We start from the raw sequence: 22,851 nt of genomic DNA, 5'->3' as shown, positions 1-22,851 counted from the left end.
GTAAGGAAAGTGTGTCTTAGCTGACCTCCCTCTCTCCAGTTCCCTCCCCCCACCATCTCAGTGCCAGGGTTCCCAATGCAGGAGGAAGTCAAGACTAGTGGCCATTCTTCGTTCTCCAGATACCTCCAGGCTCGGCACCGCGTGGTGGTGACCGCCTTGGACTTCAGACGCGGGCCGCGGGCCTTCCAAGCCAGCCAGAGGAGGAGGCGGCCGCAGGTGGCCTTTACCACTTGGAGGAGAGTCCATGGAGCCTGTCTTGCCGCTGCCCGGGCTCGGGAGAAGCAAGTGGCCCGGGCTGCCGTCGGTCGGTGGAGGCGGGTGGTGCAGCGGAGCAGAGCAGATGGGCACCTGGCCCGGGCCCGAGCGCTGAGGGCCCTCCAGACCTGGCGGGTGGCATTCCGACTGAGACTGGCCACTTACCGGTGGCTCCGCCCTTTGGCTCTGGCCTGGCTGGGGCAGAGTCGGCAGCAGAGGCGGAGGGAAGAGGTGGCGCGAGTGTACCGGCAGGCCCGGGACCGGGGCCACATACTGGCCAGCCGGAAGGTCTGGCGGCGGCTGTTCCGGCTGTCCGTGGCCAGCCGCGCTCTCTACGTCCGTAGGCTGAATGCCAGGTGAGCCCGGAACAGCCGTTCCAAACCCATCTCCTGGAGAACCAATGACCGCGACCCAGTTTCAAGATGGGTCTGGCAGTTTTTACCCCTCAGGTCTCTTTCTGTAGCCCTAGAGGGCAGAAACAGACATCTCTTTCATCTTTCAAAGCATCTAAGAACTCCAGAAGCGGGGAGAGACAATGCTCCCTTGTTTTTTCAATGGGGAAAGCAAGGCCCAGAGAGGGAATGCAATTTTCCCAAGATCATACAGAAATTCACTGGCACTAGGAATTAGAGCTGGGTGTTCTGCCCTTCGCCAACATCCCCTGCTCCCCATTTGTTTTAGTATAACTTTAGAGGTGGGCCTTCTGGGGGACTGTCAGAGATGTGCTTAGCTGTTCCAGAGCAGGGTTTTGCCTCTTAGCCCATCCCCTGTCTATCCTCTCTCCTCCCGCCCTGTCCCCACTAGTATTGATTTTAAAGGCTTCTGGATCCAACCTAAAACCCACTGGATATGGAGCTTGTGAATAATAAGAATAATAGCAAGTGTGGTCACTGTTAAGTACTAATTATGTATCAAGTGTTGGGGTAGAAACAATAAAGTCAGATCAAATAATCCCTATCCCACATTGGGCTCACAGTCTAAGGAGGAGGGAGATAAGGTATTTAAACCCCATTTACCAGGTAAAGAAACTAAGGCACAGAGAAGTTAAGTGACTTGATCTTGGGCAAGACTTGCCCAAGATCTCACAGCAGGTAAGTGGATTAGGAATTAGGACTCAGAGCACAGGCCTGGAAGTCAGAGGGCGTGGGTTCTATCCTCGGTTCTGTCATTTACTGGCTGTGTGACCTTAGACAAGTCCTTTAACTTCTCTGCCTCGGTTCCCTCATATGCAAAATGAGGATTCAATGCCTGTTCTCCCTCCTACTTAAACTGTGAGCCCCAAGTGGGACTTTATTATCTTGTATCTACTTCAGTGCTTAGAACGGGGCTTGGCACACAGTAAGTGCTTACCAAATACCACAATTATTATTATTATTTCTCTAACCTCCTCATCCTGTGTGCTTTCCACTGGGCCATTCTGTTTCTCTACTCCAAGGGAGATCAATAGAAACCAAAATGTTTTCTGGCTGCTGGGGTATCACACGACCTCAGTTTACCTGAAAACATCCACACAGTTCTCGGTTACATTGTACTCTCCCAAGCGCTTAGTACAATGCTCTGCACACATTAAGTGCTCAATGAATGAAATTGATTGATTGGAGGCAAGTTGGTATCTGTCTAATGGGAAACTCAGAGCCAAGGGTCAGGGAATCAGGAGACGGGGCTTTGCCCACCTGAGCAAGTGGGGAAGAGAGAAATCAGAATCCCTGGACTGAAAGGGTCCCGGAGCAGTCAACCGGTCTAGCCCCCCGGCTCTACGCAGCATTCATAAGGAAGGGAACCGGGACAGGATGGCGGAATAAGCTGTCCTGTCTCTCTCTCTCCCAGGATCTTCATCGCCTGGGTCCAGATTAGTGTCCGTAAATCTGCCCAGCAGGACGCTGAGGCCCAGTTCTTGTCTACCGGGCAGAGACGGCTCTTGCGATCCCACTGGGCTCGGTGGAGACTAGAGCTGCTGAGAGTGAGCAGGGGGCAGCTGGAGGAGGAGGAGGAGGAGAAGGGCTCCACCTGTCTCCAGCAAAGGCCTGTGGGAGGGTGTGCCCTGCACCGCTGGAGAGCAGCCATCAGAAGTCGTCGGGCCTGGCACTCAGGCTCCTCAACTCTGGAAAAGCAGGTGAGGAGACACTGAAAGTTCAGGTGAATGGGAAACCTATAGCATCGTAAAACCTCTTGCCTCCTTCCCCGGGTCCCTATACATATAGGGAAGTGTTCGCCAACTGGGACCAGATTAGCTGTTTCAGTGGGAATCTCTTCAGCCCCTGACCCAAACTGCCATCCCTAAATTTGCCTCGCAAATAAATCCCAGGGCTCCACCAGCCCAAACATTTTACCTGCCTGCCCTCAACCCCCCACCCCCGTAGAGAGGCAGATCAATGGAGTCAGCATTCTTTGCCTCTCCCGCTGCCCAGTCCGTTTGCACAGCTGCATAAAAGGGTCCCCTCACCCCTCCTCCCCTCCGCCACCCACAGCTGGGCCTTCTGTAGGAGGTAGGCAGGAGGGCACAGATCTTTATAGGTTTGCCAAATCTGCTATGGACTTCACCCCGCTGCTGCGAGAGTTTATCAGAAATGCGACCTGTGTAGATGGGCATGTGGGTTGAGAGAGGGTTCTGCCCCCTGGCTCCATGTCAGCTATCCGTTAGAACACCATGGGCCGAATGGGTGAACTTTTGCCTCTCTCTACCCTCAGGCCTGCAGCTACGGGACTAGAGCAGCGGGCCTGTCCCCGGCCTCCCTCGGCGGCCCTGTCGGAAAGAGGAAGCTCAGGAAGATGCCGCTGCGTTGGAGTAAGGAGAGCTGCGCGGGAGGGGGTAGCCCTGACTTTGGCTTAGTGTTTGTTCAGTGGGGAGCCCATTAAATAACCACCTGCACTCAGCTCAAGGCTGGGCACTGTACAGTGGGTTTAAACTGTCCGCCCCGCCCTCGAGGCGCTGTCAATCCAATCCACCTGTGACCTCAATTCTCTTCCTCTCCTCACTAGGATCCAGAAAGGGGGTCAACTTGTCAAGCCGGTCCCCCCGCCAGCCTCTCCTCTGCAGCTCCGTCGGCCGCTGGCTGCCGGCGGACCGGAACCAGGCCGGGGTTCTGCAGCTGCCCAGCCAGCCTGGGCACGAGAAACCCGCTACAGGCCAGCAGTGGGATGACCATGCCGGTGCCCCCCAAACCCAGAGGAGCGGAGACCATCTGGGAGCAGCAGCACAGGATGGGATACGCTTAGGGTAAGGGCAGCCAGGACTGGACTGTGGGGAAAGAGAGAGTTGGAGAGCCGGGACTTGGTCCACACTTGGCAAAATCTTCACTGGGACTTGGCCCTAGGTGCCTGGCTCCCAGCCCAGCCGACCCTTGCCTGGTTTTGGGGGACACTCCCTCCTGGGACGCGGCTAGGGTCAGAGTGCCGGCCACTTGTCCCCCGACTCTAGGACTCCGTGGTATTTCCACCCTTGATGGGGCCCCCTTCTCCCATATCACTATTCTGGAGCCTCGTGCCATCCGCGGCAGTTCCGGCCCCTAAGCGGAGGTCAGGAAGAGCCCCCACGGGGTCAGTCCCCCTCCCGCCCCCGCAGAAGGCCCTCTATTCCCCAGAAGGAAGTATCTGCAACGGTGGAGACATGCCGTGCTGCTCCAGAAATTCCTTGGTCTCCGGAGGGTGAAGCAGCTGGCCGGAGCCTGGCAGTGCTGGAAGGTTGCCAGCGAGGCAGAGCAGCTGGCACAGGCTCTGGTGAGCAATAGCATTTCCTTTCCTTTCACCACACCCTTCCTGCCCACCGTGAGAACCAGAGACCCAGGCTCTTAGATTCCTCGGGCTGGAACGGCCCGTGGAGGTCATCTCCCCCATCGCCCTGCTTATCCCTCCCCGGGATTCTCCCGAGCCTTGGAGATGAGGCAGGATCCCTTGGGCAGTAGGGCCAGGTTCTGCCAACTCCTCCTCGCCCGGAGACCTTTCAAGCCCCTCCCGCCTTTTCCCCACCCCGACATGAATCAGGGTGGCCCGCGGGAGGTCCGCCCCGCAGGGAGGATGAGTGAAAGTGCTGGCCGCTGGCAGGGAGTGGAAAGGACCCCCATTCACCCCTTCCGGCCTCGGGTCTCCCGGCAGTTTGGGCAGCGGCAACTGGAATGGGCTTGGGGCACCTGGCGCCGGCGGCTGGTGCAGCTCAGGGTGGCACGGCATTTCCAGCAGCAGGAAGATGGGCGACTCCTGTCTCAGGTAGGGCCCGCTCCCCCTCCCCCACCCTCCCAAGCTTCCCTCCCGGCACAGGTAGAGCCAAATCTGGGTGGGAGAAACAGCTAGACTGGTCAGACCCGATGGGCTAAACGGGCCCACTCCCCTCCTTCCTTCTTGCAGACTTGGGTTCACTTCTTCCACCCCACCCAGGGCAGCAGACCCAGGTCCCCCTCGGGCCATCTTGGGCAGCTTCCTCAAGCAAGGGGTGGGAGGCGGGGAGGCACCATAGCCCGTCTTCTTTCTGTGGAATCGAAGAGGGAGGGAGGGTGTGTTTCCCGCTCCCCCTCAGGTGCCCTAGCCACCCCCACGCCCCCCACCCCAGGAGGGAGAGCACCAGGAAGCCCCTTCCCTCCCACTGGCCCGCAGCTCATGTTTTTTGGTTACAGGTCTTCGGGGGGTGGTATCAGCGCACGGCAGCCCGGCTCCGGGACGGAGGGAAGGCGAGGGGGGATCGCTTCCCGGCCCCCGCCCAGCTGGAAGGAGCAGGACCGGCCCAGGCCTGGAGGACGTAACCAGAGCGGGGCAGGGTAGAGGTACAGCAGAGGTGTGTGGGCTGGGGTGGCCGGGTCAGAGGTGCTGGGGCAGCTCCCGCTCCAGCCCTGGTCCCCAGGGGAAAAGGCACCTGTCCCCTCTGGGCTCCCTCTCCCTCCCCAAGGCAATTCCTGGAGAGGCCGGTGCCATCTTGTCCAAGTGCACTTTAATAGAATGAGCAGCATTCAGGGTGCAGACCCCATGACCTGTCGTTGACAATAAAATCCCCTCCTTACCCAAGCTCTTCCCTGGCTTCGGTTTCCCCTTAACCCTCCAGTCCCCCCACTCTGGGCAGCGGAGGGCCGGATGGCAACCGGCTGGGGTGGGAAGGACGGGGGGGGGGGGGACACGCCGTTTTTAGCCCGAGTCCTCCCTGCTTGCAGCTGCCTCCGTCCATCGGCACCTCGTCGAGTCCGAGTCGTGCACGCGTGGCCGTCCTTTGACCCGAGCCGCTCACCCGGCACCAGCTGGAATTGCCAACTGAGCTGGACGGCCTGGGGTGGGGGGGGGGGGAGAGAGGCCCCCACTGACCGTTTCCCTTTAACCCACGCCTGCCCCGGGACCACCGGGGCAAGCTCCCTGCCGCTGCGGCCGCCCCCACCGCCTCTGAAACGTTGAGTGCTGGTGGCCGAACAGAGAAAGCGTTAGACCTAGGGGAAGGCGGGTGACTCCTATGAGTCTCTCCAGGACGGTAGTGTGGTTTCAATGGAGGTTTGAGAAGTGACCCGGCTCGGCTACGCGGGCCAGGGAGGGGGGAGGGGGAAGGCCGCCTGGCGGGAGGCAGAGAGGGGTGGGGCCGAGGCCCCTGAGGCAATGTGTCCGTGTGCTGAGCTTCGTGTCTGCCCTCGAAAAGAAGACGTTCGGTGCTTTTCCACGCCCCCCTGGCTGGCAACAAAGAGCCAGGCCCCGCAGAAGGGCTGGAGAGACGCTTCCAACCACGTGCGGGCTGTTTTCTCCCCCGCCCCCCCCCCCCCCCACCTGTTATCTGTGGAGTCAGAAAGATCCCAGACCAACAGCTTAAGTTAGGACAAATAAAAGCACCCACCGCCGGGTGTAAGTGCCGGGCACCCCAGGAGCGAGGCGCTCGCCTTGCTACGTTAACGTTCGAACCCCTCTACCGGCCTCTCCGGCCCGGGAGTTGGGGAGGGAAAGACCGATGCTGGGCTCTCCGTTACTGGTCGGGGAACGCGGACAGAGATGGGGCTGGGAAAGGAGCCGGGAGTTCTGGCTCCCCTTCTGTCCTCCCATCTTTCTTCTGGCCGTGCTTGGAACCCAGAGGAGGCCGCCGTGCACCCGAGAGTAGGCGGACCGTCCATCCGCACGGTCCCAGCCGGGTGCCGGGGCCGGGGAAGAGGATGCTACTTACTCACCGGGCCTGGCTCGGTTTTTCCGTCGATTCCCTCCAACCCCAGGAGCTAGCTGGTGGAGAACCGACTCCCGTGCTACTGAGGTCTGGGGCTCTGGCTCATTTCCTTCCACGGGAAGAGGGAGAGAAAAATCAAGCCAGGACATCCCCCCAAACCCGGGGCCCTTCCCACTGGAGGGATGTAGGTTGGGCAGGAGCGGAGAGGACGGATACAGGTTGTAGCTGCCGTAGGGGGCCGGACAGGGCCGGCAGGGGAGAGACGGCTGCGCACTGCCCTGGCGGAGCCTTCGGTGACCCCCAGAGAGGGCGAAGGGAAGGATGAAGCCCTTGGGGGAGGTGGGGGGAAGGGTTTGGCTCACTTCCACCTAGGGGATGGAGACCCGGCTCCCTGAGCTGCTTCTCCCTTTCTCTCCCCGCAAAGCCCAGGCTGCTCACTGCCGGGCCGGCTCGTTGAGAAGCTTAAACGTGTCTTCTACCACCTGCCACAGGCAGTTGTCCAGGGGAAACTCGTTGTCTACCAGGTTGACGAGGTGGTAGTTGTCGTGGATGTACTGGATGATCATTCGGGACGGGGACTCCTCTTCGTACAGCTTTCCCCACTGTTCAATCCACAGGGCAAAGGCCTCGTCCTGCCCCAAAAGAGACAGGTACAATCCCACGTCACAGCCTGCCCGAGGGGCCTCGGTCTCGGGGTGGGGATCCCAGGGCCTCCCAGTCTGAGGGTGGGGCAAAAAGGAGAAGGGGTTGCTTCTTCCACACTACAGCTGGGGGGGGGGTGCATGGTCTAAAATCCCCTGCGCACCCACCACCATTTAAAGCAGCCTAGCAAAGAACGTACTTCGCCAGACTGCCCTCCAAGGAAGTACAAGAAGGGTAACTCAGAATTGTTTTAACCACATGCGGCATGGATCGAGAACTCCAGTGTGAACTAGGGGACAGGGCGCAGGGCTTGGGACTCAAGAGACCTGGATTCCAATCCCAGTTCTGCCACTTGCCCGCTGTGGGACCTTGGATAAGTCACTTAATTCCTCTGTGATTGTTTGCTCGTCTGTAAAATGGGGATGAAATTACGTCAGCTGTCTCCGGTTGAGACCGGGGACCGTGTCCAATCTACCTACGCTAAATCTGACCCGGAGCCTGGTAATAATGATGATAATTTTGGAATTTAAGCGCTTACTATGTACTCAGCGCTGGAGTGGATATAAGGAAATTGGGTCAGACAGTCCCAGTCCCACGTAGGGCAAAGTCTCAATTCCCATTTTACAGATGAGGTAACTGGGGCACAGAGAAGTGAAATGACTTGCTCAGAGTCACACAGCCGACAAGTGACGGAGCCGGGATTAGAATCCATGACCTTCTGACTCCCAGGCCCGCGCTCTATCCACTTTAACATGCTGTTTCTCGAGTCGAATGCTTGGCAAAGACCAAGCGCTTTACAAATACCACAATGTTTATTATAATTATTTAGCCAAATGCCTGGCCGGAGTCTTTACTCCCCCTGTGTGAGTGGCTGATTTAGCAGATTAAGAAGATTTGTACTGTGAAAACAGTACTGATCCTTGGGTGCCCGGGGAGGAGTCAGCAGTAGGAACGAGGGTCTCTTACCTTCCAGGACATGAAACTGACAGGATCCACCACCGTCGGCTGGATGATCTCTCGCCCCGGGAAGATGCCCCAGGTCACCGCATTGGGCTGCATGTCAGGGGCGTTGGTGATATTCTCGCCCTGGAAGGAAGGCGGCGGGGATGAGGGGAGAGGGGTAGGGTGAACACCCCCCACCCCCGACTCCCGGGGAAGTATCCTCTCCTGGGAAAGACTCTTTCCTAATATGCCCTGCATAGCCGACCTGCCCGAGCAGGTGGGTACTAGGACTGAGGCAGAGTTGAGGTGAGGGGAGAGCAAATCCCCTGCCACAAACCAAATCCCAGCGACTCCTGCTTTAGACATCCTTCCCTCAGGTGAACCTGGACCAAGCCCACGTCCCATCCTACCTTGACGTTGACGATGTGGTAGTTGACTCGCAGCTCGTACTTCTTCAGTACTTTGAGAAGGGCTGCCACGGTCTCGCTGGAGGTGAAGAACTCCAGGTAGGCCTGTACAGGATGGAGTTTATTCTCGTGCGATGTCCTCGTCCCAGTCCCCAATATCCCCAGCACCCGCCATCGCTGCCGCCTAGAATCACCGCCCTCTGTCAAACCAGTTCCTACCCCACCCTCCAAGATCTTCAAAAATTCCCCCTCCTCCTCGAAGTCTTCCCAGCTCAGCCCACGTGCCTGCAGTTGCCTCAACTACTCAGGGGTCGCTGGCCCCGAGGGACAGCTCTGGACAAGAAGCTTCTTCTGCTGTTGCATTTTTGTAATTTTCTGCTGTGTCGTTCTGTTTCACTGTGATTTGTGCTCGTGCTTCGGCGTCTGTCTGCTCCATTTGACTGTAAGCTCTCTGAGGGCAGGAGTAGGTTTAACTTTTTCATTTGTAACGCCCTCAGCACCTCTGTCCAGTAGCTTCCCAATGCTTTCTGGTGGCTAGTACTAGTCTTCCCATCTTTGCCTCAATAGAGCTTTTCTTCTAAAACATTTCCCCTAGTCCCATGCTCCCTGTCCTCCCCAAATCCTTGGGAAGCAATAGGAGCGGGATGGCCTCGGGCCAGAGAAGCCCCGCCTGAAGAACCAATTTCTAACTCCAAGACATCAGGGGAGGAAGGCTGTTAGACTTCATCAGCACTCTGCCCCGCACCGAGCTCGTCCAGGGTCCGGGCCGATCCCCAGCGGTACCTTCTGGAAGACGTAGCCACCGCTGGGCCCCCAGCCCACCACGGGGTCAGCCGATGGCTTTCCGTTGATGTTGGGCTGTGAGTTGATGGTGAGGATGCCCCGGCGGTTCACCTTCTGCAGCTCCTCCTTCAACAGGCTCGTCTCGGCCGCCAGCGGCTCATCGTTCCAGGGCAGGCAGGTCACCTGAGGGCGGGGGAGAGAGGTGGGTTGGGCCCGGGGCCCGTCTTCCCCCAACTCTCCCACCCGGCAGCTTGCCGTCCTGTTCCCATCCCAAGTCCATGCTCACTAAAGGAAGAGGCACAAGTGGGGCAAAAGACGCTCATTTCCCTGGGAAGAGGAGGAGGCCCAGAGTAGGCCAGGATCTGTCCGGAGCCTAGACAGTGGGACTTGCAACTCCTGGCTCAGGGCTTGAGCCCGGTGGGAGCCCCGGGGTCCCCCTCACCTCCCCCCCGGGGCTGAGGCTGCCGCTTACTTTGTAGCCATTCTGGTTGGGCTCCCCAGAGAGATAGTAGGCAAAGACCTCAAACACGCTCTCTTCGCTGGTCAGCTCCTGGCCCCACATCTTCAGCAGCTCCTCCCTGGGGGACTTGCTCTTCAGGCAGAAGAGGTAATAGTTCTTCAGCTCGCCAAAGGCTGGGGAGGAGGAGTTCCCCCTGGAGGGTTGAGGGGAGGGGTCAAGGGCTACCACGAACCCTGACTCCTGGGGAAAGAAGGGAGGCGGGGGTCATCCCATTCACCCCCTCAGGAGTCCACGGGGCCCCCCGGACGTCTGGCCCGAGGTTCCTTGAAGTCCCTCCCTACCTGCTGCCTGTCCAGTGGGACGGGAGGCTTCAGAGTGGGCAACCCGGGGACATGACTTGACCCGGTGGTGGGGGGCAGGGACTGCGTTAGCCCCACCCTCCCGGTGACTCACCAGCGGCCGTTGGGGAACTCGTCCCAGTCCTGGGTGCGGTAGATGTAGCTCTTGGGTCTGGAGGCCCAGAAGATGGGCCGCACGTCCTCCACCCGGCGCTTGGGGTGCGCGCTGACGGCCCAGGGCAGGGGGCGTCTGAGGGAGAAGGGCAGAGAGGGACACGGCTCTGCGGGGGACCGGCAGAGCAGGGCATGCTTGGAACTCCTCCTCCTGCTCTGTTTTCGGTGAGTCAGTTCAGGGACCTGAGCAGGGCCAGCCTGTTCGTCCCACAAGAAGCAGATCGAGCTGGGGGATGGGAGAGGGATACCATGGAAAGCAAGCTTGGGGTACTGGGCTGGGGCCAAGTTGGGTGGGAGCCTAAATCTCCTCCTACGGGCAGCACGGGCAGCCACGTCCCTTGACCTGGAGGTTTCTTCACTCCTTCCCAGACCCGGCCGCATTCAGAGCCTCTGAAAACCGTGTGATTGATTCCAGAGACTCTGGCCATTTCCTTTTCATACAGCTCACCTTAGCGTGGCTGGAAGCTGGAGGGTCAGTCCCCGTTCTTACCTGGGATCCTCATTCCAGATGCCCAGACGCTTCAGCACCTCCACCGTGGCCACCTCGCGGTTCAGAGTGTAGAAGTGGAGGCCGGAGACCACGCCGCTGACCAACAGCTCCCGGCACATGGTCACGGCCAACTCGATGCCGTAGTTGCGGATGGCGGCGTCGTTGTCTTTGATGGGCTCGATCACGGCTGTGATCTCCTGCGGCACCTCCAGCTTGGACAGCTTCACCAGCTGCCTGAGGGAGTGGTAGCCCTGCCCAGGATACAGGATGGGGAAGATGGGCACTGGCTCCCTCGACGGCCATCCCCACGGGTTGCGAACAATCCCCACCTCTCCATTCTGTCCCCTCATCCCCTGGCAGAGAGCTCAGAGTGGCCCATTTAGCTAAAATCAAGAGTCGAGTTCAGTCAGTCTTTCTGTCCACTCTACAGACAGGGGAAAACTGGGGCCCAGAGCCAGAAAAGCATCCAGTGGGAGCAAAGCTAGGAGTCCTATCAAACTCAGCGCTGGAGGAGGCTAGCAAGAGTTGGAGAGTCAGGGCCCAGCTAGGAAGATGAGGAAGGCTACAAGACTGAATGTAGCCAAACAACTCTTCGACCTACCGCACCCCCCTCAAGCCCCAAGGGAACTAGCCTAGTTCCCGAAGCCCCTGGGAGTTCAGGTCCCAGTTGAGCAGTCCAGAAGGGATCCCAGGAGAAGGGCTGAGAACCGATCCAGTCTTCCAGGGTCTCAGGGAAACTGGGTGGGCCGATCCCAGCCAGAAGCCGAGGCCCGCTTCGTTCTGCTGATAGTGAGTGGGCCGCTCCCCTCCCGACCGACGACCTCCTCCCGTCTCAGAGCCCTCGGGGTGGGAACTCAGCCTGTTCGGACCGTTCCCTTCTGGACCAAAGACCTTCAACCGGCTCAGAGCCTTGGGGCGGGATCCGAGGCTCCCCGTCCAGACCGAAGACCCCCTCTGGTCCTGGAGCCCCGAGGTGGGATCCCGGCCTCTGCGGGCCACTCACCTGGATGGGGAAGATGCCGGGGAGGATGGGGCAGGTGATGCCGACGGCGGCGCAGGCTTTGGTGAAGCGGATGAAGGTCTCGGCCTGGAAGAAGAGCTGCGTGATGATGAAGTCTGCTCCGGCCACCACCTTCTCCTTCAGGTGCTGCAGGTCAGCCTCGAAGCTCTCGGCCTCGGGGTGGCCTTTGGGGTAACCTGCCGGGGGAAGGGCGGGGGTGTACCGCGAGGAGGGGAAGGTGCTCCACCCCCCAGTTTAGGGGAGGGAGAGGACCGGGCCCCAGAGATCCAGGATGGATCCCCACCTCACCCCCTGTAACGCAGGTGTCTCTGTGGGGGCAGCAGCATGACCTAGTGGATAAAGTATGAGGCTGGGAGTCAGAAGGACCTGGGTTCTAATCCCAGCTCTACCACTTGACTGCTCTATGACCCTGGGCAAGTCACCTATCTTCTCTGGGTCTCAGTTACCTCATCTATAAAATGGGGATTAAGACTGCGAGTCCCATGGGGGACGTGGAATGCATCCAACCCGATGAGCTTGTATCTACCTCAGCGCTTAGTACGGTGCCAGGCACATAGTAGAAGCTTAACATCGATGAAAAAAAATAACAAACAACAACCGGGGAGGGTGGATGGTGGACTGGAGACAATGGGGGCCAGAGGTCCTGGTGAAACCCCAAGAAGGGAGTGAAGTTCTTCAGATTACAACCTAACGTGGGGAAGAGCAGTGCTACCCAATCCTCCGGGGGCAGGGCGAGAGCCGCCCGTGCGGGAGACCCAGGGTCTGGATGGGAAGGGGGCAGGTCTGGAGGGGCGGGGCAGAGCGAGATCGGGGCGAGGGTTACAAAGAAGTGTAGTTTGGAAGAAGCAGGTGGGTACCGGGGGGGCACGGCTCACGTCAATTCCAGACCGTTGGGCGTCCCAGGTGCCCCCAGGTGGTGCCCGCCTCAGTAATGCCAGTGGGGGTCTTTTCTCTTCCCCTCCCCTGGCTGGGGCAGGGGGTGGGGAGTGGGAGGGGGCGCTCACCTGCCACGCAGACATCAAAGTAATCGCCAAACTCGCTGCGGATGTGCTTCACCAAGTCCACGGCGTGATTGAAGCCACCCTCCTCCTCCTCCCACTCGTCACCTATGGGGTCTGAGGGGAGGAAGAGGACCATGACCCCGGGGTCTCCCCCTCCTTTCTGGAGCTTTGAGTTCCAAGCCCGGGATCTTGTGCGCTTGGTGTACAAGTTGAGGAAACATCTCTGCAGCCAGCGTTCCCCCTATGACCTCCCCCCACTCCAAATCCCTGACTCAGCCGGGCCCTGTAAGTACCTTCCGCGTGGAGCCCTAGGGAGAGCCCGGGTCACCCAGCTCTGGTGGGTTCTGGGAAGACGAGCTGCCCGAGGACAGGAGCAGTGTCCTGGGTCAACCCTGGGGGGCTCTGGGACTCTTAAAAACAACGATTCTGACCTGGAAAGTGCTCTGAGGGTGAAACTTTAGTGCCCCACCCAGTCCGGGGAGCAGACGGGGAGGGGCTGGGTCAGGAGCCGGAGGTCCAGGGTGAGACAGTGTCCTTACCACCCCTCAGGGCCATGATGTTCTTGAGCCCCAGCCGCTTGGCTTTGTGCAGGTGGCGGGTGATCTCGTCCCTGGTCTGGTGACAGCAGGTCATGTGCAGCACCGTCTCCAGGCCGCAGTAGTCCACGGCCGTGTTGGCGATGATCATGGACGAGGTCTCCTTGTCCGAGCCGGGGTCGCCCGCTGGGTGCCAGGTCACATCCACAAAGAGGGGCCCTCCCGCCCCCATCTGGTCAAACCTGTGGGGGGCCAGGGAGGTGGGGAAAGTCATACAGGGAGGTCCCTCGCCCCTTGCTCCGGGCAGGTCCGACAGGGGTGGGGGAAGGGGAGAAGAGATGCAAGCAGTGGCAGGACTGCAGCCCCCAGAGTGGGCAATCCCCTTGGGGAGAGAACAAGGGGCTCACTGGGGGGCAGGGAGAAAGAGAGAGAGAAGCAGATCAGAGAAGCACCTTCCCAACCCTCACCCCCCACATCCAGCCCTCTGCCCCTCTGCTTCACCTGGAGCAAGCAGGGCCGCCAACCTGTTTCCGAAAGCGTCTGAACTGCTGACTCAAACCCCCCAGGCCCACTCTTGCATTACTTTTGCCTTTACCCTAAGTTACAGTTCAAACAACCCCTCTTGCTCCCTTTCCTGTCCCCTCCTAAAGGTCTCCTCACGCTGACCTTCGGTCCCATCCCTTCCAGGCCAAAGTGGGAGTCTTCTCCATCTGGGAAGATGTGGTCCGGGGCCCCAGCTCGGGGCCGCCTGCCTTTCCATCGGCTGGCTCCCCGGTGCCTCCCGGGGCCGGCCGGTCTCCCCGCCCCGCCTACCTGGAGATGAGATTGACAGCTCCCTGAGCCGTGCGGGGCGGGAAGAACTCCAAGGAGAACCATTTGTCCCCGGAGTCCATCCGCCTGCGCATTTTGTCCCGCAGCCGCTCGTGCCTCTCGGCGTCCGTCCCGGGCGTGGAACACCGCGAGCTGTCCTTGGAGCCCTCGCTGCCGCTGCTGCTGCTGCTGGAGCGCCGGCTCCCGGAGGAGGCCGCCTCGTTCACCATGGCGGGATGCCTGTCGTCCCGGGGCTGGGGAGGGAAGGGGAGAGAGGAAGAAAGGACGGGAGGAAAGATGAGAGGTTCTCAGAGTCCCCAAACCTCTCCTGGCACCTCGAAGGGCAGCCTTGGCCGAGGAATCCCGATCGGCCAGCGAGTTGGGGTCGGGGGAGGAGGGGGGACCTCAAAGAGCCCTTCCCATCGCCCAGGCTGACTCCTACAGCTCCCCTGCCCTCGGTAGCCTCCGTTCCTCAGGATTTTCTTGCAAGGACCGACAGCGGGCTGGATCTCGGCCCTGGCAACGACCTCATGGCAGCTTTGAAAACCTCATCCGGCAGAGGAATCTGGAGTAAGAGGAAGGACCGCCCTACCTGAGGCAGAACCTTTTATCTGTAGTTTGGTTTATGTTTACACTGGCAGAGGGAGTCAAAGGCTTCCCAGGGAGTCAAATGCTTCCCGAGGCCACTCCACAGATGAGGGCCGGTCTACACCGCAGGCCGCCTTCCCCTAAGGCAACCTGTATCCACCCACTCTGGCCTCTCGGCAGGCCAGAGTACTTCCAGTCTGCTTCAGTCCATGGGGTTTTCCGGGTCAGAGCACAGTCAGCAGCCTCCGGGAAGGGGTGGGGGAAGAGGGGAGGAGTTCGGTTCTAGCTGAGCAGAGTGGGGCTCTCGTCTTTCTGGAGCTGGGAGTGGTCACCTGTGGCTATCAGGGTGGGTTAATCCGGACCTGCCCTCCCAGAGTGCAGGGAGAATGGAGCCATTCCCGCCATGCCTCAGCCTGGCTGGGGAATCTCCACAAGAACGATTCCAAGTTTCCCAGCCGAGGAGCAAGGCTAAGACCAAACCCCATCACGCTCTGAACTTCCACCTGCTCCCCGGGGGCAGAAGAAGAAACGGGCGAACGTTCTCCTGACTCACGCTCAAAGCTTTTCTTCCCTTTCCAGGCCCAGCGCGCTGCCAGGCATCTACCCACATCAGGATGGCGGGGGCCTCTGAGATTCCCCAGTTTTCCAGAAGAGCAGAAAGGGGCAGACAGCGGGGACTAGACTACTGCCCCGGGAGCCCTGGCAGCCACCTCACATCTGATTCCTCCAAGGTGCCAACCCGGGCGGCGGTTTATGAGGCTGTAAACCTGTAGATTTTAATTAACTTTGTGTGCCGGAAACTCAGCGAGAGGCAGCTGCCTGCCAGAACTGTTGGTAAATAAAGGCTTCGCTGGATCCACACACGATGCCCCGAGTCTGGGACGGTGCCAGCCCAGGCTGCCCTTTCCACTAGTTGAAGAGGAGCCAGTGGCGATGCCGGCAGCCCCTGGGTCCGGCTGGGCTACCTTCTCCGCCCGGCAGTAATGCCAGGCTTGTCGCAGCCACCGGGCGCTACCAGACACTCACCGCGGGAAGAACTGGCTCATTCCCCTGGTCATTCACTCATTCAACTGAGCTCTTACTGTACGCAGAGCACTGTACTAAGCACTCCGGAAAGTAAAGTACAGTAATAAAGAGTGACGATCCCTGCCCACAGCGAGCTCACGGTCCAGAGGGGAAGGCCCCGGTCGGACGCTGACACTCCGATGCCCCTTCTCACCCGACTCGCCTCTTGAGACGTCTCACCTTGGATCTCCCTGCCCATCCCCTCGCCTTCCGACTCCCCACCCCCGACCCAGTCCCAGGCTTCTCAATGAGGGACAGGGATATGGGGCTGGGGGGAGTTCTGAGCCAGGCGGGAGCCATTCCTCCTGCTGCTCCAGGGGCTCCGGTCAAGACGGAAAGCTTCATCTTTTCCCCAAGTGAGCTCCTTGCCACTGGCTACCCAGGCTGGACATGTGGAACTTTGGGGCTGGTAGGCCTTGGGGGGGGGGGGGCCTTGGGGAAACTGGGGCACCCTTGGAGGGCCTAGGGGAGACTGGGGGGGACCCGTGGGGAAGACTGGGGGACCTTGGGGGGGGGGACCTGGGGGAGATGGGGGGGACCCTGAGGGGGGCCTGGTGGAGACCGGGGGACCCTTGGGGGAGCCTGGGGGAGAGTGGATGATCCTTGGGGGGCGTGGGGGAGAGTGGGCGATCCTTGGGGGGACCTGGAGGAGAGTGGGCGATCCTTGGGGGGACTGGGGGAGAGTGGGGGACCCTTGTGGGGGGTCCTGGGGAAGAGTGGGGGTACTCTGGGGGAGTCCTGGGGGTGCTCTGGGTGGGGTCCTGGGGGAGAGTAGGCGATCCTGGGGGGCCTGGAGAAGACTGGGGGTACTCTTGGGGGACCCTTGGGGGGGTCCTGGGGAAGACTGGTGGTACTCTGGGGGGGGTCCTGGAGGACAGTGGGGGACCTTGGGGTCCTGGGGAGAGTGGGGGACCCTTGGGGGGGTCCTGGGGAAGACTGAGAGTACTCGGGGGGGGGGGGGTCCTGGGGAAGAGTGAGGGACCCTTGGAAGGGGTCCTGGGGGAGTGTAGGAGATCCTTGGGGGGCCTAGAGAAGACTGGGGGTACTCTTGGAGGGGTCCTGGGGGAGGGTGGGTAATCCTTGAGGGTCCTGGGGGTACTCAGGGAGGGATCTTGGGGGAGAGTGGGGGACCCTTGGGGGGGGGTCCTGGGGGAGAGTGGGGGACCCTTGGGGGGGTCCTGGGGAAGAGTGGGGTACTCTTGGGGGGTCCTGGGGAAGAGTGGGGGGCCCTTGGGGGGTCGTGGGGGATCCTTGGGGGGTCCCGGGGGAGAGTGGAGGAACCCTTGGGGGGGTCCTGGGGGAGAGTGGGAGACCCTTTGGGGGTCCTGGAGGACAGTGAGGGACCCTTGGAGGCTCCAGGGGGAGGGTGGGGGCACTCATTCAATAGTATTTATTGAGCGCTTACTATGTGCAGAGCACTGTACTAAGCGCTTGGGATGAACAAGTCGGCAACAGATAGAGACGGTCCCTGCCGTTTGACGGGCTTACGGTCTAATCGGGGGAGACGGACAGACGAGAACAATGGCACTAAACAGCGTCAAGGGGAAGAACATCTCGTAAAAACCGATGGCAACTAAATAGAATCGAGGTGATGTACAATTCATTAACAAAATAAATAGGGTAACGAAAATATATACAGTTGAGCGGACGAGTACGGTGCTGTGGGGATGGGAAGGGAGAGGTGGAGGAGCGGAGGGAAAAGGGGAAAGTGAGGCTTTAGCTGCGGAGACGTAAAGGGGGGATGGCAGAGGGAGTAGAGGGGGAAGAGGAGCTCAGTCTGGGAAGGCCTCTTGGAGGAGGTGATTTTTAAGTAGGGTTTTGAAGAGGGAAAGAGAATCAGTTTGGCGGAGATGAGGAGGGAGGGCGTTCCAGGACCGCGGGAACTCGGTCACTCGGGGGGGGGTCCTGGGTCACTGACTCCTGGGGGGGGTCACTCGGTCACCCGTGGTCACTCGGGGGGGGGGTCCTGGGGGAGATTGGGGGATCCTTGGGGGGTCCTGGGGGCGAGTGGGGGACCCTTGGCGGGTCTTGGGGGACCTTTGGAGGTGTCCTGGGGAACAGTGGGGGCCCCTTGGGGGGTCCTGGGGGAGGGTGGGGGAACTCGGGGGGGTCCTGGGGAGAGTAGGGGCCCCTTGGAGGGTCCTGGGGGAGAGGGGGGGACCCTTGGGGGGTCCTGGGGGACCTTTGGAGGGATCCCGGAGGACGGTGGGGAGGCTCGGGGGGGTCCCGGAGGAGAGTGGGGGACCCTTGGAGGGTCCTGGGGGAGAGTGGGGGATCCTTGGGGGGGGGGTCCTGGGGGAATCCTTGGGGGGTCCTGGGGGACCTTTGGAGGGGTCCTGGAGGACGGTGGGGGTCCTGGGGGTGTGCCGGGGGAGGCTGAGCCGGGCCCGGTGGGGGATCCCCCCCGTCCGCCCCCCGTCCCCGTGGCCACTCACCCCTCCCTCCGGCAGCCCCCTGCAGCCTCCTCCGCCGGGGCCAGCGGGCGGGCGCGCGCACGCCGCCTCCGGGGCCGCGCGCGGAGCGGAGGGGCTCCTCGGGGAGGGGGAGGGGGAGGGGGGGAGGGGCTCGGAGGAGAAGGCATGGACGGATGGGGGGGATGGGGGGGGAGGGGGGGGCGGCCAAGGGCCGGCCACGTGATCGGGGCCTCCCGCTGCCAACATGGCTGCGCCCGAGGGGGCCGACGCCTCCGTCACGTGACGCCGGACTCCCTTTCTTTCCCCACGCCCCGTTCCCGGGGGCGGCCTCGCGCCCCCTAGCGGAGGGAGGCGGGAGGGGCACGTGACCCCGCGCGGGCCAGGGCCAGGGCCAGGGCCGGGCGGCGGGGGAAGATGGCGGGGTGCGGGGGCCCCCTCTGCTGCTGCGCCGGCTGCTGCTGTTGCTGCGGGGAGAGGGAGAGCCGCACCCCGGAGGAGCTGGTAGGGGCCCGGGGAGCCCCGGAGATGCGCGGGGGCCGGGGGCGGGGCCCGGGGCGGCGGATGGGCCTGCACCTGCGGCCGGAGCCGCAGCCTAGTCCTGGGGCTGGAGCTGGGCTCGGAGCCGGAGCTAGGGCTGGGCTTGGAGCTGGGGCTGGGCTTGGAGCTGGAGCTGGGGTTGGAGCTGGAGCTAGAGCTAGAGCTAGATCTGGGGCTGGAGCTAGGGCTGGAGCTGGGGTTGGAGCTGGAGCTGGGGTTGGAGCTGGAGCTGGAGCTAGACCTGAGGCTGGAGCCGGGGTTGGAGCTAGGGCTGGAGCTAGACCTGGGGTTGGAGGTAGGGTTGGAGCTGGAGGTGGAGCTAGGGCCGGAGCTGGGACTGGAGCTAGGGCTGGAGTTAGACCTGGGACTGCAGCTGGAGCTATACCTGGGGCTGGAGCTGGAACTGGAGCTGGGGTTGGGGCCGGAGCCGGAGCTAGACCGGGGACTGCAGCCGGAGCTGGGGCAGGGGCTGGAGCCGGAGTTAGACCTGGGGTTGGAGCCGAAGCTGGACTTGGGGGTGGGGTTGGGGCTGGAGCTGGAACTGGAGCTGGGGTTGGGGCCGGAGCTGCAGCTAGACCCAGAGCCGGGTTTGGGGCCGGAGCCGGGGCCGGAGCTGGGGCCCAGCCCGTGCGTCAAGATGCAGGGCCCGAGGGAGGACGGAGCCGAGCCACCTCTCAGGGCTCACCAACCTGTGGCGGGCCCACACCCCTCTCTCTTCCCCTCTTCCCTCCTTATTCCCTGTCATCAATCAGTCGTATTTATCGAACACTTACTGCGTGCGGAGCACTGTACTAAGGGCCTGGGAGGGTACAGTCGACGCTTGCCATCGTCACCTCCTCTTTGGCCTCTGGCCTTCCCCCCCCCCCCCCCCCCCGTCTCTCCTCATTTCCCCCCGAAGCTTGTGGAGACGCTGCCTCCCGCCTGCCCTGTGTCCCGGCCGGATGCTTTGTAGACGGTCCTCCCACCGTCCTTCTCTGCAGCGGGAAAGGAGTTTTTAAACCAGACAAGAGTTTAGGATTGCAGGCGCCCTGGGCTCCTCCTTTGGTTGTGGGCGATCTAGTCGGCAGCGGCGTTTTGCATGTCATGCCCGCATCCTGTCGAGTCTCTCCGGATTTACTCATTCCGAACCGCTTCCCGTGGCTCTTTCCGGCTCGCTAATAATTCGGTCCCTTCGCCTTCTAAATATGTCTGGAAAATGGAGGGCAGATACACTTCATCGATAAAGGTAGATTGCATATTTTCTGATTTGAGATGGGGTGACTTTAAGTCTCATTGTCAGCCCGCGGCCAGACGCCGTGTCCATCCGTCAGCTGTGATTGGACGCCTTTTCCATTCCCTGCAAATAAACGTGACAGTCCAAGAATGTGTCCGATCCCAGGCTCGGACACGGAGCTTGTTGGGTGGATGTATTTTTTTAGTCTGCAAAATGTTTCCCATCGCTTTAAGACCCTTCTGCTAGATAATTCCTATTTACTAATGGTGAGAACAGCCCATTGTGCTGAAGCTTGGTGTCTTTTGGTCCTCGTGGAGTCACCTGAAAGTTATCTTCTTTCCCACCCTTCATCTGTTTCATTAGACTATCCTCGGAGAAACACAGGAGGAAGATGATGAGATCCTTCCACGCAAGGACTATGAGGTGAGAATCAAAAGCATTGCTGCAGTTAGCTAAGGGTGGGAATGATCTCCAGGTAGTGCCTAATGATCGCAGAGTTCCAGATGCTATTTCTAAGCCTTTTTGAGATCAGGGATTGTGCCTTTTAACTCTATTAAGACAAATCAATCAGTTATATTGAGTTCTTATTCCGTGCTGAGCACTGTAGTAAGCGCTGAGGCCCTTGTGAGTCCGTGTCCAATATGTTTTATGTCTGCCCGAGCACTACGCACCGTGCTTGGCAAATAGCAAGCTTTATTATTATTATTATTATTATTATCATCATCATCGCTAAGAGAGTACACTAGATTTAACAGTTATGATGCCTGCCCTCAAGAAGTTTACAGCAGTACAGTGTTCAGCACAGAGTATGAGCTCAGAGTATGAGAAACAGCGTGGCTCAGTGGAAAGAGCACGGGCTTAGGAGTCAGAGATCATGGGTTCGAATCCCGGCTCTGCCACTTGTCAGCTGTGTGACTTTGGGCGAGTCACTTAACTTCTCTGTGCCTCAGTTACCTCATCTGTAAAATGGGGATTAAGACTGTGAGCCCCACGTGGGACAGCCTGATTCCCTTGTGTCTACACCAGCGCTTAGAACAGTGCTCTGCACATAGTAAGTGCTTAACAAATACCAACATTATTATTAAATCCTATTGATTGAAGGAGGAAGCTTTGAGCTGGCCTCTGTAAATGCATAATTCTCTCAAAGCTTGAAGAAGAAAGGATGTTCTGTAGATATTGATGCCTATCAACCATGAACACTTTGTCACCATAACACCTTTGCCAGATTGTAGATTTGGAGGCCTTTATTGTAGGCTGTTAGGGACGACGTGGAACAAATCCGAACAAATAGGTGTCCGAACCAAGCAAGATTCTGCCTCTGTGCTGTAGACCAGAGGGAATGACCCCTGTCCACTCAGTCCAGAGGCGGGGGCCTGTCCAAGTGACCCAGGCTGTGGCCATTTCTTTGTTTGGGTGGGCCACTGCTCAGCTTGGGTCAAGAGGGGACTTCCGAACCCCTGTCCCCTGTCAGTTGACCTGTGCACACTCAGATTTCCTGAGTTGGCCACGTTCTCATCTTATCCCATGAGCCTCACTCCCAATTAGTTCGAGTGATTGTGGAGCGACTGAATTCTTGTCTGGTTGCAGAGAAGGGTTTGCACCTGAAAATTTGAAGGACTCCGGAACGGGGAATGGTTTGTGCGAGAGCGGGGTTGCCTGTGGGCTGGAGCTGTGTTTTAGAAATGGTGGTGATTCCACTGCTAAAAGATAAAAATAGCTGATTTAAAAACAGAGTTACTACTGTAGTAGAGACCGGAAGCACTAAAGGAAGAATTTTCGAGTTCCATTTGGGTGAGGTAGTACATCCAGGCTGACTTTTTGTTTGTTTCTGTTCCACTTCCTGTAAGTACTTTTACTTTTTGGTGTGGTTGGGATTCTCCAGCTTGGGGATATGAAAGTCTGTCCTCAGCACTTGTGTACAGTTGTAGGTTTTTTGTGTTATTTTTTGTGTGTGTGTAGTTTACCTACTTCCCTGTATATTAAGATGTTTGACTGGGTTTGTACTGCTTCCTCCTCTGTACTCGTTCTCCCACCAGCTTTCATTATTTGTAAGTGGTTTTTGTCTTCCCTCATTGGATTCTCATTTCTTACCCACTACTGCCATTTTTCCATCACCGACTCCGTAGGGCGCTCACCCGGAAAGCCCTGGGAAACTCCCCTTGGGAGCATCTTTGTACTTATCTTCAAATTCCGTTGCTTCCCTCTCTCTGTAACTTGTGTTGGTCTCCCCTTCTAGACTGTAAGCTTCTTGAAGGCGGGGATTGGGTCCCTGCCAAACGCAGAGTACAGTGACCTGCACACAGTGAGCACTCAGTAAATGCTACTGACTCTAAGTACCTTGAGGCCAGGGAACATGTCTTGCTGTTTTTGTACTCCCCAAAGGCACTCTAAAATTCCACAGATTGACTGACATTGTTCAATAGAGTTTGCCAATCCCCTCGCTACTGTAGATGACGGGACCCTATTCTGGAGAATTTTCAGTCAGAGTTAGAACAATAATAGTTATAGTAAAAACAATAATGGTGTTTGTTAAGCCCTTACTGGATGTCAAACACTGTTCAGAGCGCTGGGGTAAATACAAGTTTATCACCTTGATCACAGTCTGAGTAGGAGAGAGGACAGGTATTGAATCCCTATTTTACAGATAAGAAAACTGAGGCACAGAGAGATGAAGTGATTCGCTATGGTCACACAGCAGGCAGTGGGCAGATTAGGGATTAGAAAACAAGTCCTCTGACTCCCAGGCCTGTGCTCTTTCCACTAGGCCACCCTGCTTTTCTTAAAGACAGTAAAGAGTCCAGGACTACCTCATTTTTTTTTGGCTATCCTTACCATCTCTGCCACTCCCTTCTCTCCTTTTTATCCAGTCCCCCTATTCTTGTTCTTAAACATTTCAAGTGACATCCTCAGCCTGAAATACCCTCCTCTGCCCAATTCCTGATGTGTAAAACGGCTTGGGAATTAGTCAGTCAGTGGTATTTATCAATCAACAGTATTTATTGACCACTCATTGGGTGCAGAGCACTGTACTAAGTGCTTGAGAGAGTACAGTAAAACAAG

General features: G+C 59.1%; 3 protein-coding genes and 1 long non-coding RNA gene across 7 annotated transcripts in view; 3 read left to right on the top strand and 1 right to left on the bottom strand.

The window, feature by feature from the left end:
* Positions 1 to 16: 16 nt before the first annotated feature.
* Positions 17 to 8,071, top strand: LOC103166613. 2 transcript variants are annotated; one of them, XM_039912069.1, is made up of 8 exons: positions 17 to 611; positions 2,083 to 2,368; positions 2,944 to 3,040; positions 3,235 to 3,472; positions 3,840 to 3,972; positions 4,348 to 4,458; positions 4,863 to 5,020; positions 7,986 to 8,071. In XM_039912069.1, the coding sequence occupies exons 1-7, from the start codon at positions 76 to 78 to the stop codon at positions 4,986 to 4,988; spliced, it is 1,527 nt and encodes a 508-aa protein (XP_039768003.1). In that variant the 5' UTR covers positions 17 to 75; the 3' UTR covers positions 4,989 to 5,020; positions 7,986 to 8,071. The 2 variants fall into 2 exon arrangements, with proteins under 2 accessions (XP_039768003.1, XP_028921895.2); XM_029066062.2 differs by having other exon boundaries at positions 3,837 to 3,972.
* MTHFR (methylenetetrahydrofolate reductase) lies at positions 5,984 to 18,134 on the bottom strand. Of its 3 annotated transcripts, XM_029066059.2 has the most exons (12): positions 18,063 to 18,134; positions 13,978 to 14,228; positions 13,168 to 13,406; positions 12,632 to 12,742; positions 11,610 to 11,803; positions 10,607 to 10,857; positions 10,058 to 10,192; positions 9,617 to 9,797; positions 9,145 to 9,327; positions 8,365 to 8,466; positions 7,979 to 8,098; positions 5,984 to 7,002 (listed from the first exon to the last, which is right to left on the bottom strand). In XM_029066059.2, the coding sequence occupies exons 2-12, from the start codon at positions 14,202 to 14,204 to the stop codon at positions 6,805 to 6,807; spliced, it is 1,941 nt and encodes a 646-aa protein (XP_028921892.1). In that variant the 5' UTR covers positions 14,205 to 14,228; positions 18,063 to 18,134; the 3' UTR covers positions 5,984 to 6,804. The 3 variants fall into 3 exon arrangements, with proteins under 3 accessions (XP_028921892.1, XP_007657596.1, XP_039768002.1); XM_007659406.3 differs by lacking the exon at positions 18,063 to 18,134 and having other exon boundaries at positions 13,168 to 13,570; positions 13,978 to 14,060; XM_039912068.1 differs by lacking the exons at positions 5,984 to 7,002; positions 7,979 to 8,098; positions 8,365 to 8,466 and adding an exon at positions 8,623 to 8,812.
* On the top strand, positions 14,342 to 15,428 carry LOC120638384. The gene is made up of 2 exons (XR_005660025.1): positions 14,342 to 14,544; positions 15,142 to 15,428. It is a non-coding gene; the product is annotated as an uncharacterized LOC120638384 (long non-coding RNA).
* A 316-nt stretch (positions 18,135 to 18,450) lies between the features above and the next one.
* Positions 18,451 to 22,851, top strand: part of CLCN6 (chloride voltage-gated channel 6) — a 30,705-nt gene continuing 26,304 nt past the window's right edge. The window contains exons 1-2 of the mRNA XM_029065661.1: positions 18,451 to 18,542; positions 20,155 to 20,214. Of these exons, the coding sequence (XP_028921494.1) occupies positions 18,456 to 18,542; positions 20,155 to 20,214 (147 nt within the window). The 5' untranslated portion in view covers positions 18,451 to 18,455. The remainder of the gene's footprint in view (positions 18,543 to 20,154; positions 20,215 to 22,851) is intronic.

This window comes from Ornithorhynchus anatinus, chromosome 5 (assembly GCF_004115215.2).
Source record: "Ornithorhynchus anatinus isolate Pmale09 chromosome 5, mOrnAna1.pri.v4, whole genome shotgun sequence".
In the NCBI taxonomy this organism is placed as follows: domain Eukaryota; kingdom Metazoa; phylum Chordata; class Mammalia; order Monotremata; family Ornithorhynchidae; genus Ornithorhynchus; species Ornithorhynchus anatinus.
The sequence above is the reverse complement of the archived record's forward strand: the minus strand, read 5'-3'. Positions and strand labels throughout refer to the sequence as shown.